The sequence below is a fragment of the Meles meles genome, chromosome 21 (genome assembly GCF_922984935.1).
Source record: "Meles meles chromosome 21, mMelMel3.1 paternal haplotype, whole genome shotgun sequence".
In the NCBI taxonomy this organism is placed as follows: Eukaryota; Metazoa; Chordata; class Mammalia; order Carnivora; family Mustelidae; genus Meles; species Meles meles.
The window spans coordinates 6,281,487-6,300,905 of record NC_060086.1 but is presented as its reverse complement, the minus strand read 5'-3'; the positions used below and the strand labels follow the sequence as shown (position 1 = coordinate 6,300,905).

General features: G+C 60.6%; 1 protein-coding gene across 6 annotated transcripts in view; it reads left to right on the top strand.

Moving 5' to 3' along the window:
* Positions 1-18,364, top strand: part of GTF2IRD1 (GTF2I repeat domain containing 1) — a 94,352-nt gene extending 75,988 nt beyond the window's left edge. For 4 of the 6 annotated variants that reach the window (XM_045993465.1, XM_045993460.1, XM_045993461.1 and 1 more), the window contains 5 exons: positions 12,248-12,325; positions 13,842-14,034; positions 14,956-14,993; positions 16,906-17,042; positions 18,145-18,363. In XM_045993465.1, coding sequence (XP_045849421.1) covers positions 12,248-12,325; positions 13,842-14,034; positions 14,956-14,993; positions 16,906-17,042; positions 18,145-18,213 — 515 coding nt within the window. In that variant the 3' untranslated portion in view covers positions 18,214-18,363. Of the gene's footprint in view, positions 1-12,247; positions 12,326-13,841; positions 14,035-14,955; positions 14,994-16,905; positions 17,043-18,144 lie in introns of all 6 variants that reach the window. The other 2 variants (XM_045993464.1, XM_045993463.1) reach the window with 1 other exon arrangement.
* Positions 18,365-19,419: the final 1,055 nt, after the last annotated feature.

The following is a 19,419-nucleotide window of genomic DNA, read 5'->3' as shown; positions in this document are numbered from 1 at the left end:
CTGGGCCCTCCCACATTCAGGTGTTGGAGAGATGAGGAGAGACAGGCGGCCCGAAGCCAAGTGCCTGAGCCAGGTGCTGCGTGTGAGGTCACATACGGGAGACCTGAGACCGGCCCGTGGGGTTGAGCAACCCCCAGAGGTCGTGGGCAGCGGGGTTAGCAGCCGTTCCAGGGAGGGGACCTGGGTGGTGCGGCCGGCTCAGGAGGGACGGAGAGCAGAGAAATGGATCGCACCAGGGGCAGGAGAGAGATGGGGCGGGTCTGCCGGCTGCAGTGGGATAGGAGTGGGTTTTAGAGGTCAGAAGAGCCACAGCGTGATTCTAGAGAAATGAGTGAGGGGGGTTTGGGGGGGCAAAAGGAGGGACACCGCCGTCCCCCTCCCCCCGAGAAACAGGGGCGGCAGAGGGGAGCTGAGCGCTGGTGCCGGAGGCCCTGCTGACTCCTCCTAGGGAGTCCGGAGAGTGATGGGGCGACGCCGTGGGTCCCAGCGCCGATGAGAGACCGGTGGAGTCAGGTCCTAGAGGCAACGGCTAGAAAGATGGGAGGGGACAGTCCCGTCCACCCTGATATGGGCTGCCACTGTGGGTGACCAAGAGGTTCAGACGTGGCCGTCGAGGCACGGAGGGCCGGGGGCTTGGAAGGCGCGTCTGCCTATGCGTTGCTCCACAGGAAACGTGATGGGAGCGGGGTGGGTGTCCCTGAGCCCCAGGCCACGAGCTCAGTGCCACCTGCGGCAAAGACCAGCCCTTCTCCCCCTGGAGACCTAGCTTCCTGCCAGGAGCCCTTCTCCAGCCTGTTGGGTCAATGCTGTGGTCGTGCCCATTTCACAGCTGAGCACACTGAGGCTGCAAGAGGCAGCCTGGGTTAGCACGGGGCCCAAGCCATACCCAGGTCTGGGCTCTTGTGGAGCCTCAGCAGGAAATATTGGGCCGGAGGTGGGGTGGTGGCCAGAATTAGAAAAGGCCTGGACCAGAAACTTTGCCGGTGATTCAGGCTCTCTCTGGTGGCACGGAGGCTTGCTTTCTGAGTCAGTGAAATGATAGGATCAGCTTCACGTTGTCTTACGGTTACCGTGGTAACCAGGCTGCCGCCCGCCAGGGGTGGATTAGAAAAGCAAAACTGGGGTGGTGAAGCCAGGGGAAGGCTGAGGAGGCTGACCCCAGGCGAGAGGCCGCAGAGGTGGCCAAAGTGTGGGAAGGAGTCCGGGCGGAAAGTTCTGGAAGAGCGATGGTGGTACCCAGGCCCGAGGCTGGGTCTCCAGCCCCGGGAGACATCCAGGGGTTCATTGCACTCGGTGGGACCCGATCGGTGTTTTAGCGCAAGGCAGCGACGGGGCTGGGCACAGTCCGCGTGGAGGTGGCCGCCACCACTCGGGCCAGTGAGTCGCCCGCGGAGATGGGCCAGGGGCACACTGACCACTGGGAGACCTTGCAGGAGGAGAGCCTGTGAAGGAACAGAGTGGGGGTGGGGGAAGGAAGTGGAAGAATTTGCTGGTGAGAAGAGCTGAGAGCAGCCCTTCTGGGAGACACAAGAGGGACCAAGAAAATATCGTTCTAGAACTATTCTCGAATTGTAGTGGCAAAAACAGGGGGCGGGGCCTTGTTGGGTAGTGAACTCCCCGTCACTGGGGGCATTTGAGTGGAGATTGGAGCCGCCTTTGGCTGCACTGTCCCCTGCCTGGTGGGAGGGAGCCCTGGAAGGGCTCAGAGGCAAGGCCGTCACCCACCCCATCACTTCCCGGGGCCTCCCGGCTCCCCGGCTTCCGCAGGGCCCCCCTCTGGTGTTCGGGAACCACGATCGAGCGAGGGACAGACCCAGCCGCCCAACCCCAGCGCCCTCCTGGGCAAACGCAGGGGCCCGGGGACCCAGACCCGTGTCCTCTGCACCGGTCCCCGCCCCCCCAGCGGCGCGGCCCCCCCCTGCCGGCTCCAGGGCACCCTCAGCCAGAAACCCAGAAGCAGCCCCCCTCCTCCCCACTCCCCCCACCTCCAGAGCAGGGGCTCCGGGTCCCGGAGACAGAGCAGAGCTGCCGACTTCCTGTGTGACTCCAGCAAGTCAGGTTCGCCTGCCTGGGCCTCGGTTTCCCTCCTTGTAAAGCGGGAAGGTCCCACGCGGACAGCCAGGGCAGGGCGGGGAGAAGCGGGTGGCCCGGGGCCCGGGGCGCGCGGGAGGCGGCGCGAGGAGGAGAGGCTGGCCAGGCGGAGCGTGGAGGGCCTGGAAGGCCTGGCTTTGCAGCGTGGACTAGACCCTGCAGACCCGGCCTTGGCAAGCTCTTCCGCTGACGTCCCCCGCAGCCGGAGCCCAGCACCCCTGCAGGGCAGGGCTGAAGTTTCCAAGGGCTGGGGGGGCGGGGGGAGGATCCTCCCTCTACCTCGGAAGTCCCCACACCGGCTGCTCCCTAAACTCTGCGCTTAGAAGGAGCAGTGGTGCTCGGTCGCGTTCTGCTGAGGGAAAGGAGTCAGCCCGGCTTCACCCACGACACGCTCCCAGCTCGGCCCCAGAAGCGCGGCGGTGGGGTGGTGGGGTGGGCCGAGGGCCTCTCAAGCAGAGGGCGGGGGTCCTGCTTGCGGGTGGGGAAGGGGGGCTTCCTGCCACTCAGCAGGCGCTATGCCAGGTGGGCTTCCTGGAGGAGGGGGCCAGCATGGGGCTGCTCTCAGCTCAGGATGGCGGGGGACGGGGACAAAGCGGGAGGCAGTGGAGAGTCCCGGTCGACCCCCTCAGGACCCCGTGCCACCACTTCTGAGCTGCGTGACGGTGGATGTGACCCCCGGTCTCTGGACCCCTCCGCGGTCCCCTGCCCCCTCCCTTTAGCCCCCTGAGGGTCATTTCCTCCTGGGGTGGGCACACACACGCACACGCACACCTGCTCCTCCGGCTCCACCGCCCCTTCCCTGGGGCCCCTACACCCCCCTCCCCCCTCCGACGCTGTCCCACTCTCGAGAGCTCAAAATAAAGCCGTCCTTTCTCGGTTTCTAAAGATATCCCCGTCCCAGCGTCAGCCACATGTTTCTCCACTTAATTATCTCTGCTTTTCTTTGTTAATTAGGCTCCAGGAACAGCCTCCCTGCTGCCTTCCCGGGGAGAGCTGGCATCTGCAGGGCGGGCCCCGAGGCCTTTGTGGGCAGACGCCGGCCAGCAGGGCTGCCAGGCCCCCGCGCTCCTGGCCCGCTGCCTCCTTTCTTCCAGGCCCGGCGGCGCAGGGGAGGGCGAACTGTCTGGTCGGGAGGCCCCTACCCTTTCTTGGGCTGTGAGGACCCCGCTGGGTCCCCGCAGCCCCATCCCACCCCTGACTGGGCTAGTGGTCCCCAGCCCCTGTCCTCCTGGAGCCCTGCCGGTTGGGGAGGGGGACCCCGTGGTTCCTAGAGCCCCCTGGGCTGAGGGCTCCCCAGAAGGCAGCAGGGGGTTGCGTAGAGGCTTCAGACTCTTCTGCAGCATTCCAGAAAACCACGCCGAAACTGGTTCCCGAGCTGGGACCACCCAGGCTCACAGGAACAACCGGTGTCTTTACTGGGGCTGGACTGAGATGGGCTCCAAGGGTCCCGGGGCCCCGGTGCGCAGAACAGAAGTTCTCGCTGGCCGATAATTGCGTCTCTGGGCCACAGGCGTGGGGGGCTCAGGGCGCGTGGTTGACCGAGGGACTCCGGCTTCCCAGCCTGCTAAGGACAGCTCTGGGGACAAAAGAGCCTCGTGGTAGGAGGTGGGAGTAGGGGACAGGCAGCCCTATACTGAAGCCCGCTGCAGGCACAGGGAGAGGGACATTCCCCCTTTGGGAGCTCAGGTGCTGGGCACTCCTCTGGGCTGGGTGCGGGGCTTTTGCTCATCACGAGGTGTTTTTAAAAAAAAAAGAAAGGAAAATCCTGCCTCACGGAGCCGCCGTTCTGGTGTGGCTGCGGAGAATCACGCACCGAGTGTAAAAGTGTGTCAGATGTACGCTCAGGGGAGGCGGGAAGCAGATGGGGGGAGGTTGCGGTTATTTTTAGGGGGTTGCAACTTGAGCTAGGTGGTGGGCCCTCAGGGAGGGCGTCTGGGGAGTACTCAGAGCGGGTGGTTGTGAGCCAGGGCGGGCCGGGGAAGGGCAGTGCAGGCAGAGAGAACGACTGCAAAGGCCCTGGGGTCACCTGCCAGGGTGTCAGGGGAAGCACGTGGGGGAAGCGGTAGGAGATGAGGTGGAAATGGGGAGAGGAGGCAGACTGCGGGAAGCTGGACGAGAACGTTGACTTTTGGGGCGCCCTGGGCAGGCGCAGTCAGTTGAGCATCCGACTCTTGATTTTGGCTCAGGTCATGATCTCGGGGTCCTGGGATCGAGCACTGGTGGCTCCTCAGCAGGACCCAGGCCCCCCAGGATTACAGATGCCACGCAAGGTGGGGGAGGAGATAAAGGTCCCCCCTGCAGGCTCCATGACGTAAGGGAGCCCCGAGTTCCCAGTGTGCCATCTCTGGGGTGGGAAACAGGAAGAGTGGCCCCAGCAGAGGGTCTCGGTTGCCAGGGGAGGGAGGAGGGGTTTGTCCCATGGACAACAACACCAGAGTCCTCAGCAGACTTCAAGCAAAGGAAGGACGGGGTCCCCTAGACTCTTGAGAGTGATCGATGCGACTTGCAGAGCAGAGAATGGTCTTGGGGAGGCCGAGCGGGACGTTCTCCCGCCATGAGAGGAGCAGTTCTGAGGCCTAACTCGCCATGGGCTGGGCTTGCCAGAGGTTTCTCTGGGAAAGTGGCCCATCGTGGTGACCTCCTGCATTGGTGGATGACGGGGACCCATGGGGTTGGCACGGGTTTCCTGTGGCTGTTGGGCCAGATCACCGCAACATGCTGGTTTGAAGCAACACGAGTATTTTTCCCCATTATAGTTGCAGAGGTGAGGAATCCGCGATGAGTCGGCGGGCAGGTCCCTCTGGAGGCTCTGGTCTTTCCCACCTTCTAGAACCCGCCCTCCTCTGGCTCCGAAGCTCTCACGCTGACCTCTGCTTCCGTTGGCCCAACTCCTCCTGCCTTTGACCTTGCTGCCTCCTTGGAAGGACTCTAATGATCACAGTTAGGGCCCACTTGGATAATTCAGCATGACCTCCGCATCTCGAGACCTTTACCTAAACGAGCCAGTGTCTTCTGTCGTGTAAAGAAACGTAGTCCCAGGCTTCTGGGGACTGGGACGGGGACAGCTTGCGGGGCCACGACTCCACGTGCTCCGGGATTGGAAGCAGCAGAGGTGTCTGTCCTGGGCGACCAGGAGGGGGACCCCAGGGAAGGAAGCCCAGAGAAGAGGGACAGGTTTGAGGGAGCCGTGGAGAGTCCACTCGGGGACGTGCAGAATCAAAGGCGTTCCGAGAGGCAGTCGGAAATGTGGGGTTGGGGGTTGGGGGTGCAGAGACGGGGAGACGGGTGCTCTTTCTTCCCTCCCTCACGCGTGGAAACGAGGTCCTAATCAGCAGTCAGCACGACCACAAGCCTGGGTTTGGGACACTCTGTCTTCATGCCAGCTGGTTGGAAGTCGGGGGCCAGTCCCGGCCGCCGCTTACTCACTGTGTAACCCAGGCCAGGTAGCTTATCTCTCCGTGCCTCAGTTTCCCTGTCTGTAAAGTGGAGGTAGTCCCAGGGCCAGCCACAGAGGGTTGTTCGAAGGATTAAGGGAATGGATCCACACGGAGCTGTGAGAACAGTGCCCAGCCGTGCGCGAGACCTTGATTTCTCTGTCAGTCACTTGGCGTTGGGCATCGTCGCGGGCGCTAGGGCTTTAATCTCTTGGACACACGGGTGAGAGCCAACACGTTTCAGCGTGCCTGCCACAGGGAGCGACCGTTCCCCCGTGTCTGGCTGCAGCCTGAGCTGCTGTTGTACAAACACTGGTCGCATCCTGGGAATCAGCCCCCGCACCCCAGGTGATGCCGCAGAAATGCGTTCCCGGTGTCCTGGCTCCTGCCGCTGAGGGCCCAGATCTGTCCATCTCTCCCAGGAGGGGGCTGCTGTCCTGCTCCTGGTGCTCAGGGCGTGGCATTCTGTGCCTGGCTGGTCCAGGCCCCTGGTCAGCCCAGGTCCTGCCCGGCCTTGGGTCAGTGACATCAGTGATGTCCAGAACACGTAGCTGAGACCTGGTAGGAAGGAACGGGAGAGGAGGGAGAAGGAGGTGATTTCCGTTGGGAAGGGCCATGTGCGCGGCTGGCACTAGGATCCCAGATGAACCCCCACAGGAAGACCTGGTGTTTGCCAAGCCTGGATGGTAGGTTCAGGTTGGTACAAAGGCCCCCGAGAAGGTGCTGGGCTGCTCTCCAAGGGGAAAGCAGTACTCTGGGGTCAGAGAGACCAGGTTTTACTGTTAGCACAGCCAATCGCAGACCTTGTGGCTTTCGTGATGTTGGGCGAGCACCTTGACGCCTCTGAGCCTCAGTATCCTTATCTGTAGAATGGGACCATGCGCGGGAGGTCAGGCTTGTCGTGAGGCGTGAAGGGCAAATTTCCAGCCCCAGCAGGGGAAGCTCCAGCCAGAGAGCCCTCTGTTTTAGACCTTCGGTCCAGCTAGGGGTCACAAAGCTGGGCTCCAGGGAGGGGCAGGGAGGGGCAGGGAGCACCCAACCAGGGAAGGGAGATGGATGGATGTGGGCGCAGAGCCCTGTCCGAGGAGACTTTGGGGAAGAAAGCTTGCCTTCTTCCCTCCCTTGTCCTCATCCCCACTGGACCTCGAGCACTGACCAGATCAGTCCTGATCCCGGGTCCAGGACCCGCTCTACCATTGGTCATCCCTGCATGTGACGATGGTTTGCTTAAGCTTTTTATTTTGAAATCATTTTTAATCACCAAAGAGTTGCAAAGATAGCCCGGACTCCCCAGAGGGATGCTTTGACCCACACAGGGTCGGCAGAACCGCGTACCTTTGTCAACACTAAGAATTCAGCCTTGATCGATACCGTACACTTAACTGAACCGCAGGCTTTCTGTTTAGAGTCTGGAGCTTCTCCACTAGTGTGTTTTACCTGCCAGAGTGCAGAGAGCACACATTCATTTTTCAACACTTCTTTTCTTTCCTATTCCTGTTCATGTGTCTGCTTGCTCATCGATACAGTGGTGAACCCCATGAGCCCGCCGCCATCCAAGAATTAGAACAGGGCAGGTAGGGGCGCCTGGGTGGCTCAGTGGGTTAAGCCATGCCTTTGGCTCAGGTCATGACCTCAGGGTCCTGGGATCAAGCCCCGCATTGGGCTCTCTGCTCAGCCGGGAGCCTGCTTCTCCCTCCCTCTCTCTCTGCCTGCCTCTCTGACTACTTGTGATTTCTTTCTGTCAAATAAATAAATAAATAATCTTTAAAACAAACAAAACGGCGGATAACATGCCCCCACCCCCGTGCGCTCCCTCATCCTGCCCTCCTCTCTCCCCGGGACAAATACAACCGCTCCCCTTATCCATAGATTCGTTTTCCGCGGTTCCGCCGCCTGCAGTCAGCTGCGGTCCAGAAACCGGCCACTGTTCTCCAGGCAACAGTAGCCTAACCGCACGTCCTTCCGTCTGCGTCCCTCCCCTCGCTGCTCCTCCCCTGGTGGGCGACTTACCGTCTTACATCATCACAAGAAGGGGAACCACGATACAATTAGATGTTCACAGAGAGAAATGGACCACATTCGCGTGACTTTCATTCCAATACTCTACGTTGTTATAATTCAGTTTTACCATCATCGTTGTTCATCTCTCTACTGTGCCCGGTTTCTAAATTAAACTTTGCCGTCGGTTCGTATGTGTAAGAAGAACGTCCAGGGTATCTAAGGTTCGCTCACGGCTCACAGGCTGAACTCCGAAGGGGCTCTGTCATGTGTAATATTTGCCGAAACTAAAATTGTTCCTTTTGCATGCTTTTTACCTTTTTTTCTTTTTTGAAGATGTATTTATTTATTTCAGAGAGAGGCCGGGAGGGGGTTGAAGGAGAGGGCAAGGGAGGGAGAATGTCAAGCAGACGCCACACTGAGGGCAGAGCCCGACGTGGGGCTCGATCTCACGACCCTGAGATCACGAGCTGAGCCGAAACCGAGAGTCAGCCGCTTGGCTGACTGAGCCCCCCCGGGCGCCCCATTTGCTTTCCTCGCTCGGCCTTACGTAAGGCGACACTAACATGTGACAGCGCCCCGGCTCGCGTCCACTGCTCCGTGCGGTTCCAGCGGGCGACCCCACACCTCTGCGGTCCTCGGCCGCTCGGGGCGCTTTGTGGTTTTCCTGTTACTACGGGTGCCGTTAGCCTCTGGACCCTATTTCCTTCGGCACGTGTAAGAAGTTTCTCGGTCTGGGAGAGCGGGCACGGGGGCGTGGCCCCTCGGAGCCACCGAAGGAATTCCCGCTGCACCTGCACGCCGCGCTGAGACGGGTGAACAGGTGAAGCTGAGCGCGCCTTCTCGTTCTGGCGAAGGTCCGGAGCCGGGAAAAGGAGGTGTGCAAGCAGCAGGGCCCGGGCGGGGGGCATACGGGGGCAGCTGTCCCGTCAACGTGGGGACCCCCGTGGATATCCCCCCACCCCGTCCTCTTGAGGGTCTGCCTGACGCCTGCATCGCCCAGCCCAGGCCTCGCAGAGAGGAGGGGTCCCGCGGAAGCGCTGGGAGAGGGGAGGGGGGAGTCATGTCCCTCTGAGCAGCCTGTCCCTTGCGGCGGGCTCCTCCTAGCCCCGCACAATCCTGACGGTCAGAGTACAGACATCAGTCTGAGCCGCAGACCCCCAGCTGGTGGGGGGAGGCCCCCCCGTGTTCGGGGTCCTCGTACTTTCCTCCCGGGCAGAGGACTGTGGGGCCCGTGCAGTCGGCACCCGGAGCCTGCTGGTCTCTGTGCATCTCGCTTGGCCGTGATTTAATAAGCCTGGTTGCGTTCTTCCCCCGGGCAAAATTCAGTTAATCCTCAGGCTAACAGACGGCAGATTAGAAACAGCCAGATGAGAGCTACTGGGGCAGACGGAGTGACGGAGACCAATAAGCTGGAAGGAGCAGCGGTGGGGCGGGGGCCTGTCCTCTAAAGGGGTCCCTACAGGGGAGAGGGGTGGAGGGGGTCAGGTCTCTGCTCTGCGGGGGCAGGTGCAGCACTTCCTGGCCCGGGAGATCCCGAGGGGGACCTCTGGTCCTCCCCGCCCTGCTCTACCCCACCACGTGCTACGTAAGAAAGGGGTACTCGATGCATTTTAGCAAGTGGCCTGCCCAGAATGGGTACGACAAACCCGGGGGACTGGAGAGAATAAGCATCCGTTATCCGGAAGTCTCCTGTGTGAAGTGTAATTCCCGGATACCCCAGGATAACAGAAGCGTTGATCTACGAATAGCGTCAGCGACAACCTGATTCCGGTGACCGGGCCGTCCACTGTTTATACGTGACATCAGGGGATCCTGAAGGTCCTCCGGCTGAGGGATGTGGGAACAGGCCCAGAGAGGTTGAGTGACTTTCCAAACATCACACAGCTTTAGGGGTAGAACCAAGATTGCCTTGCAGTCGGCTCAGCCAGGGACCCCCCCATCACAGGCCCTGGGAACCCCCTTCCTTCTCAATGCATGTAGGCATTCAGACAGGTGCCCTAGGGGGACCCACACTCCACGTGGGTCCCTAAGTGTGACATCTCCAAGTGGAGAACGTTCTGAAATGTTTGCGAACACCGGTGTCCCTTATAGCCGGTCTGGGTTCAGGGGAGCTTAGGCCGTTCCCCCCAGAACAGGTTTGGTGCCAGTCCTTTCCAAACGAGGAAATCCAGTGGTTTGGAGAATTGTTCAAAGTCACAAGCTAATAACAGAGGATTTGAACCCCAGTGGGCCGACAGCGGAGTAAACACTCTTACCTCCCCGGCGCAGGGCTTGCCCTTCAGACCGGGTTTATGGCTGAGGCCCCACATGGCCCCACAGTGGCCGTGCTCTCTGCCCTACCCTGTGTTCTCAGGGACAGTTTCCTGGTCTTTGTGTTGCCCACATGCGGGCCAGACTCACAGGGGACGGTTCCTGGGGGCCTGTCCTGCCCCAGCCCTGGCTAACAGGGGCAGCTGCTCCCCCCGCAGTCCTGGGGACAGTCCCTGGGGACCAGCAGGCCTGGCCACAGCCTCTCCCGATGGTGAGTGTGCGACCTGTGAGACCATGGTGGCAGGAACCTGGCTCTGTCACAAAGGGGTCTCGTGACCTGCCCGCAGCTGACCCAGAGGGTCACCTGCCTGGGCCACCCAGGCCAGCAGGGAGCCTGGCTCTCCCCCTTGGGGCTGGAGCAGGGACATAGCAGGGGCCTCTCTCCGCCTGTGGTTTCCTTTGCCCACACTTCTCGAGGAACTGCCTTAGGTTTCCTCTGAGCACCCAGACTGGGCAGGGACTCTCCCCACTCCAGCCTGCGACGGAATTACCCTCATCTGTTTCACGCCAAAATGTACCCTTTAAGAAAACATGGAACTTCCTTCCTCCAAATTAAATAAAAACCAAAAAAAAAATTTTTTTTAATTAAAAAATGAATAGAAACAAAGAGCAGGGAAAAGCCAAGAGGCGCCCTTTCTGCGGCCTGGCGCTGTGCTCGTAGGAGGTGCTGAACACCCAGCAGCACCTCCTCTGGGAAGCCCTCCCTGATTGTCAGCTGGGTTAGGATCCCCCCACCACATGCCCTGCACTGGTAGTCATCAAGGCCAGTGGGTCACTGGTCACCCAGTGTCCCTCCCCATCCCCTGCTTTAGACCAGGCTATCCTTCCCTGCCCCGTGGGTGCCGCCGGGTCTGTGCGGAACCCTGGCCCCCAGGAGAATGCCGGGGAGGGAGAAGGGAGATGGACAGCATCTGCCCCTCCCCCGCAGGCTCTGGGTGGCCCTTGGGCCCAGGTCTCTGTCAGGTTGTCCACTCAGGACCTGGAGAAGAATCACGTTGACTCTTGCCACCACGAGGTCCTGAAGACTATCTGGAAAGGCCGTGTTGGGGGGATGTGGGGAGGAGGGGGCTCTCAGCGGGGCTGAGTTCAGTGCCTTGGCCCGACTGATGGGACCGTGACACAGGGAGACTCAGGAAGAGGGTGTTGTTATCTAGGATGCCTGACGTCTGCCAGGTCTCAGGGGCACCCAGGTGGCTGGAAGGTCATGGTTGAAGAGACACATGCAGAAACTCGGAGATATGGCAGATCTCGTTCCAGAGTCTGGAGCGTGGGCATGACCGGGACCGCACAGGGCACAGGGTGGTGGGGGGGAGGGAGGGGCCTCGGGAGGCGGGGGCGGCAGGGACGGCAGGCAGACTGGGGAGGGAGGCCCCGCCCGCCAGCGCAGTGCCTGCCTTGGCCTCTGAACTTGAACTAAGTTCTGTGAGATTTTCCGGATTAAAACAGGAATTGTTTTTCTCCACAAACCCATTCTGTCTGCTCTGGCCCGCACCTCCCAGGCCCTGGCTCCCTGCCTGCTTCCGCTCCACTCTCTGCTCCCACCCCTGTCTGCTGGAGGCCCTGCCTGCTCAGGGCACCCCTCCTGGATCTCCAGCCCAGGCACAAGCCCACAGGCCCCTCTGTCCCAGGACCCTTGCGTCCCATCCCATTCCTCCACGTCCCCCAGCCTGGCCCGGGCCCCTGGGCCCCGTCTCAGCACTCTCCCAGCTCCTCCTTTAGACCCAGAACAGGGGTGAGGGGAGCCGAGGGTCCAACAGCAGGTGCCCATGGAGGTCTGCCCTGGGCCCTGGGTGGGGAGTACGTGCAGTCCCCCTGGCAGCGCGCCTGTCTCCCTGCTCAGGAGCCTCTGGCTCGGGATCCCCCAGCAGTCGGGGCAAGTTTCCGACAGCCCAGCTCAGTCTAGCCCACGGCCCTGTCCGCACCCCATGCCTCAGCCACATCCAGCAGACGGGCCTGGACCAGTTCTTCCCACCCCATCCAACCCCCCCATCCATCCATCCAGAGTCCCCTGCCTGCCTTCCGAGAGCAGATTCCAACAGCCCCCTCCTCCAGGGAGCCCGCCTGGATTTGCAGATGGGGTGGGCACCCTGACTCCTGCCCCGGGTCTCCCGTCACACTTGAGGCGCTGCAAGTGTGTACCACCCACACTAGGCTGGGAGTTCCTTCCTCCAAGCAGATCCCCTGCCTCCCTGGCCTCAGAGTGCTCCGGGTCGGACACGGGGGCCGCGCCGGGGAAGCTGTTCCGGGCAGGGGGACGGACGGATTGGAAAACACGACCGAAGCCAGAAACAAGGCTGCCTGATACTAAGCTCCATGGGCGGCGGTGGGGCAGGGGGGGGTGCGCCACACCGGAGCCCGTCCAGGGGCTGGCCCGGGCCGACCTTCACGGCCCCCTTGTCTTCCTCTCGTAGATGAAGATGACGCCAACAGACTAGGGGAGAAGGTGATCCTGCGCGAGCAGGTGAAGGAGCTCTTCAACGAGAAATACGGTCAGTGCCTGAGGAATGGGGTCTGCGGGGCAGGGTCTGTGGGGCGGCCTCCCTGGGCGGCCTCCCTGGGCGGCCCCTCCTCCCTCCACAGCCAGCCCTGCCAGCTGCCCTGCCCATGAAGGGTGGGAGCTGACCCCTCACTTCCCCCGTCGGAGGAAGGGGAAAGAGCCCATCTGGGGCGCCCAGGGCGGTGGTGGCGGTCAGCGATTCCGCTGCTCCGGGATGGGTCGTGCGGCAGAGGCCACGGCCCACGGCCAAGTGCGAGTGAGCGCAGGTTTAGCTGTGAGGACTCTGGGGCAAGGGGTCCGATCCCCAGCATCCTGGGGCTCGGAATCTGTGCAGGGAGGTGGTCACGGAGTAGGTTCGGGCTGTGCCATGCCAGGGGCAGGCGTCCAGGGTGCCAGGGCGGAGCCCAGATGGGGCAGTTAATAATACGGTTACTGGGCACCCGGCTGGCTCAGTGGGTGGGGGGAGCGTGCGACTCTCGGTCCAGGCTTGCAGGTTCGAGCCCCGCGTTGGGTGTAGAGAATACTTAAAAAGTAAATTCTTAAAAATGAAATAAAATAAATTCTTAGAATAATAATGATAATAATATGGTTACAGTTGAGATTTCTAGATCACTGCTTTACTTGTGATGAATTCAGTATCATATCCATTTTGCACTGTAGCAGGGAGACAGACAGTAATAAAAAATATTTTTAAGTAGAGTTTAGGAGAGTGATAACAGAGAAGACAAAACAGTAGCAGGATAAAGGGTCGCCGGGCCTGGGGGGATGGGACGCGTTAGGTGGTTTTCAAATGTCAGGAGAGGACACGCGTTCCAGGAAAAGCTTGCGGGACGGCGGGGACAGCTGGGTGACTGGGGACCAGCAAGGAGGCCAGAGGACCTGGAGTCAGCAGCTGGGGGAGGCCCCGATGCGTGGGGAGGGGCAAGCAGGCTACCGACCGAGGAGTTGGGGGTTTCGTCCTAAAAGTGACAAGCGACTCTGCTGGCCGTCGTTGGGGTCGTCTCTGTCACTTGTCATTGTGACATCAGAATTCAAACAGGGATGAAGGCAGGGAGAACAGCACTGGTGACCCGCCCCGTCACCCAGAGCCAGCCCCGGTGATCGCCCGCCGTTGGCCAGCCTGACTTCTTTTGCGTCCTCGTACGCGCTTCAGAACCTTGGAAAACACACCCAAGACACCCCGTCCTATCATTCATAAGTAATGTAGAGTAGACTAATATAAGTATAGGTATAAATAATAAGGAAGGACTTCGTAGTTATTCTGCCGTGGGTACACACACGTTTCACCAGGTGGGCGCCCTCAAGTGCCTGGTTCACTGTCCGCGCTGGGTATTAGATTTATGGTTTCGCTAAGCAGATTTTAAAAAGGGCGTGTATTGATTTTTCAAACTCTGTAGTGCAGTCGGTGGCCGCGGAGCTGGGCCACGCGGGATCCAGCCCTGTCCTCGGAGGGCGTGGCCTCCCACGGGGGACATCTTCCCCCGGTGCTGACCCACCATGTCTTGTAGGCGAGGCCCTGGGCCTGAACCGGCCTGTGCTGGTCCCTTACAAACTGATCCGGGACAGCCCGGACGCCGTGGAGGTCACGGGCCTGCCCGACGACATCCCGTTCCGGAACCCCAACACGTACGACATCCACCGGCTGGAGAAGATCCTGAAGGCCCGCGAGCACGTGCGAATGGTCATCATCAATCAGCTCCAGTGAGTGCCCCCCGCCCCCGCACCCAGGGCAGGGTGGAGGGGGCAGGAAGGGCAGGGACCGGGGCGGGGGAAAGGGTGGGGAGATTCCCAAACCCGACCCAGCAGGGGGACAAGAGAGGCAGAGACACACAGACGCACAGATCCCTCTTACTTGCCCAGAATCCGGGAGACAGGTAGCTTAACACCCTCATCTGCAACGAAAGGAAACTGCTCCCCAGAGCGAGGAAAGGGCGGGGGTAAGTCCTGGTGGGTCAGCTGGGAGGCAAACCAGGCTCGCTCTCTCCACTCCATCCAGCTCACTGGAACTCAGTATGACACACGTTCTCACGGTTCCGCAGGGCTGGGAAGTCCGAGATCAAGGTGGTGGCAGGTTCAGGGTCCGGTGAGGGCCCGCTTCCTAGTTTCCAGATGAGCCTGGGGGGCTCAGTCGCTTCGGCATCCAACTCTTGGTTTCGGCTCAGGTCATGATCTCAGGGTCCTGGGATCGAGCCCCGCATCGGGCTCTCTGCTCAGCAGGGAGCCTGCTTCCCCCTCTCTCTGCCTACTTGTGATCTCTCTCTCTATGTGTGTGAAATAAATAAAATCTTTTTTACAAAGTCAGTTATTTAAAAAAAAATTAAAAATCAGAAAAAGTCAAGACTACAAATCAATTACCACATAGTCACTGTATGGCTATAGTTAAAAATAACTGCACATTTGGAAATTGCTAAGAGAATAGATCTTAAAAGTCCTCGTCACAAGAAAGAAAGATTTTTGTGGGCACCTGGCTGGCTCCGTCGGTAGGGGATGTGACTTGATCTCGGGGTCCTGAGACCGGAGCATCTCCTCTCCGAGAGGTGGTACATCTTTTCACGGGGCAGGTGGGAAGGAAGAGGAGAAACCCCATGTTTCTAACCGCCACCTCATTTCTTTCTCTTTCAGACCTTTTGCAGAAATCTGCAATGATGCCAAGGTGCCAGGTACAGCAGAGGCTGGAAAGGCCACCTCTCTGCCTCTCGGGGACCAGGGTCTGTGGGCAGATCGGGTGCAGGTGCCCGGGGGGGGGGGGGGCGTGGGGAGGGCCCAGCCACGGCCCGGCTGAGCATGTTATATGAGCTGGAGATAATGACGGGCAGGTTGGAGCCGGGAGGTGGGGAGAGGAGTGCTGGTGGGATCATGGAAGCCCCCTGGGGAGGAGACAGACGCAGGGGAGGTGACCGAGGCTGGCTGCGGTTGGGGGGTGGGGGGCACCCCACCATCCTTCCTGCATTTGCAGAACACACATCTGCCCCAGGAACTTCCCTAGAGCCCTTGAGCACACAGGAAGCTGGGAGACCGTCCAGTAGACGATGGTTCCGCCTGAGAAGATGCACTGCGGGAACGGGGCTGTGTTCCCAGGGGTGACTGGGAGGCACGCCTCTGGCCACAGTGTGCTGCTGGAAAGCTGAGGCCCAGAGAGGGAGAGGAGCTTGGCAGGCCCATGTGGGGGGCTTGGTGGCCCCCTCGAGCCATCCCTCCAATCTGCAGGCCCAGCAGGTGCCCAGTGGGGACCGTGATGGGCCCCCCATCCTGGCCTGAGACCCGAGGCCCCATCTCCAGCTGGGTCCAGGTCCCCCTGGAACGCCACGGCCCAGGGTGGCTCAGCCCAGCCAGGAGCCAGCCTCCCTCTGGCCTGCACTAATCACGGGGCCCGGGCAGGGCACCAGACTCGCGGGTGGGGAGGTGACGGGTTTGGGGAGCTGTTCCCAGGTCAAAGGCAGAGATCCAGAAGGCCCCACGGAGGAGAGCCGGGGCCACGTGCTCCCAGGGCCGATGCCATGACTTGCGTCCACCACTCCCCTACCCCACCATGGCCATCTTTAGGGTTTTCCAGGCACCCCGGTTGGCCGTGACCCTGGGCCAGCACCTCTGCCTTCCTGTCCATGTGGGGCCCCTACCAAAACCCCTTTACTCCGGCCCTTCCCTGAGCTCCTTCCGCCTCCGTGTCTTCTGTTTCCCAGGACATCTGTCTCCGCCCTAGTCACAGACCCGCAGCCTCTGATTTGTCTTCACCAGCTGGACAAACAGCCACCTCCTGGGCCCAGCCAGCCCTCATGCTGTTAGGACCCTGCTGGTTTCTACTCAGTGAAGTGGCCGCTCAGTCTAGCACCAAACCCTCCTTGTGTGACACGCGGTTGCAAATCTATTTTCTAAGTCCCATGTGTTCTTCCCAATTTCATTCTGCAGCAGCAGAACCCCAGCTGAGTCCCACCCCGTGCTGGGCTGGATGCTGGGCTCTTTGATACACAGTAATCTCCTTTGAGTCTCACATCACACGGTTTTCCCCATTTGGCTCAGAGAGGTTAATCGATCAGTCCAGGGTCACACAGCTAGTGCCGGCAGTAATGAGAATTGGAATCTGGGACGTCTGACTGTAAACCAATGTCTCTTTCCCCTGGGGGCCCTGCCTGCTGTGAACTGTCACCTGTCCCAGCAGTCTCAGGTCGGAGTCCTCACACGTCCACAGTTAACAGAGGAAATGAAGGCACGGGGCCAAGTGACTTGAAGTGACTTTGTCCAGGGCCTGAGGCCAAGCCCTTTATTTTGGGATGCTGGGCCCTAGGAGTTCTGGGGAGGCCAGCCCTTCCCCCCAAGGCTGGATGGTTCGGGGATGGTATAAGGGGGACCTAGGCCTGAACTGAGCCCACTCGGGGAGGCATACCCGGGGGGTGAGGCTCGTGTTAGCAAAGGCAGCAAACCCAAGGGACAGTGGGGCCTGGTTAAGGTCAGAGGTTGGAGGGACGGTCCTCAGGGGCCTGGGGGTTCTGGAGCCTTGAATGCCGAGAAGGGCGCTTGAAACCTGAAAACAAAAGCCTTCTCCAGAGGGGTTCAACGCCCCTTTTCTCCCACCAGCCAAAGACAGCAGCATTCCCAAGCGCAAGAGAAAGCGGGTCTCAGAAGGGAACTCCTTCTCCTCGTCGTCCTCGTCTTCCTCCTCCTCGTCCTCTAACCCAGAGTCCGTGGCGTCCACCAACCAGATCTCACTCGTGGTAAGGTGGCACGGGCGTGGCAGTCTCCTCTGGGGCGTGCGTTTGGGGTGCAGGGAGACGCTGGCCCCTGAGGGGGGCTCCACAGCCTCGGGGCTGTAGACACATCCCCCTGATCTACTCAAGACATAGCCCAACCCTGCCACCGGCTGCTCACGCCCCCGGCCCCAGGCAGGAAGGCACACCCCCATGGGGCAGGTGGGCGGGCGGGAGCCCCGGGAGAGGGTAGGGGACTCCCCTGGGGGGTACCAGAGCAGGCCCCGGAGCAGACTCTGGGTTCCCAGGCTGTCAGAGGCCGGGTTCATCTCTGCGCTCCCCTCACGGGCCCCGGGCCTCACCACAGCCCTGTGAGGGGCAGATGTTACCCGCAGGGGGTGGAGGAGGCAAGTGGGGGTCAGCGCTGGTTGACTGTGGCCTCGCTGTGGTCAGTGGCGGATGGAGGACCCCGCCTGCAGCCGCCTCCTCCTGTCCCTCCGGGGGCTTGGCTTGGGTTGTCTCCCCTCCAAGAGGAAAACCCCGCGAGGGGCGCACACGCTTGGGAGTTCTGACTTCAGAATACCGGCTTTGAAATCCTGAGTCCAGTGGTGAGAATGGTGGGACGCCTTAGAAAATTATGTGGGGATTTCTCGTTTGACCGTGCCTCCCTTTAACCCCTTCCTGGGGAAAAACCCCCCAAATTCAGGCTGTCCCTTTCTCCCCACCTAGGGGTGCCTATACAGGGTCCCTAGCTCTTCCCACATCCCAGATCCTTGCGCAGAAGGTCTTGTGGGCCAAACAGAGGCAGCCTGGAGGGAGAGGGACAGACTCTTTGGGGCATAAGGCCTGGAGGGCCGACCACCTGTTCTGAGCCACTCCTCAGTTTCGTCCGGTCCACAGAAACAGCCCCCAGGACACAGGTGGGAACGGGTCGGAAGGCCACGGCCCAGGCTCCCTGGCCACTGGTGAACTGTGTGACCTTGGACAGGTCACGTCCCCTCTCTGGACCTTCAGCTGCCTCCAGACGAATAGCATCTGACAAGGCCCTTCGGAAAGCATCGCTAAGTGGTTTGGCGGTCTTTCCGCGTCACCCGGAGTCCTAACGCAGACCCTTTGTCCCCGTTTCTAGCAGTGGCCAATGTACATGGTGGACTACGCCGGCCTGAACGTGCAGCTCCCGGGACCTCTGAATTACTAGACCTCAGTGCTGAATCAGGACCTCACTCAGAAAGACTAAAGGAAATGTAATTTATGTACAAAGTGTATATTCGGATATGTATCAATGCCTTTTAGTTTTTCCAATGATTTTTACACTATATTCCTGCCACCAAGGCCTTTTTAAATAAGTAAAAAAAAGAGAAAAAAAAAAAAGCACGGCCCTTGCTCCTAACTTTTGCGTGTTCTCGTTTGGAATTAACAAGTGCAACTGTCCCTGGGACAAGGTCAGGAAACCCGGCTCAAACGGCCTGCCAAGGTCCCCCTTCCTTGCCAGAGCTGGTGCCCACCAGAGCAGAGGCCGTTTCCCTGACCACTGGGCCCTGGTGTCTGGGGACAGACTTCTCTCATTTCTCTGCTGCTGGGGCCCCGCGGCCTCCAGATGAGCTGCCCCAGGAGGCCAGGTGACAGACTGACCCCTGGCCTCAGGGAGTGCACAGGGTGGCAGGGGGCTGTCTTGGTGACTGAGAGGTGACAGCTGATGTTCAGTAGGACCAGTAAGCCTGGAATCTCCATGGCTGGGGAGAAGGCACCTTGGCGGAGGGCGCTCTGGGTTGGACCCAGGGGTGGGGCACATTTTTGATAGAGCTCAAGGGCATCTGAGCAGAGTGACGGGTCACAGCTGTGTCTCAGCCAGGCCAGCTTGGTGGCAGGTGAGGAGGAGGAGGAAGGAAGGGGGAAGACTGAAGGCAGAAGGACAGGTCAAAAAGGGCCTGACAGTGGGCAGTGCCCCCATTCACTCAGGGTGGGGAAGGCAGGGTGCCCTGGGAGGACAGGGCAGTGCCCAATCTAGAACCATCTCTGAAGTGGAAACCCAGAGAACACCGCTGGAGTCAGCAGGGCAAAGTGGGGCGGGGAGGACAGCACCGTGATCTAGGAGAGCTGCGTGTACCAAGGCTGGGAGGCTGCCGGACCTTGGGTGTTCAAGGAGCAGGGAGTGGCTGGAGGTGGGATGAGGGTTGTGCCCGTGCAGGGAGCCCCACTGGCCCGGTGAGTGAGGCAGAAATGCAGCCTGGGTCTTTCAGGCTGAGCCGGACACCCTGGGGACAGCCTGCGTTGCTTTTTCCACCTTGTGGAAGTGTGGAAGGCCTTGTGGGTCTGTGGGAGGCGGCCTGGAGGGAGGGGAGTCACCACGGGGATTATAGAAGGACCCGCCTTCCTGCGGGGAAGAACGGTCTGGGGTCCGGTC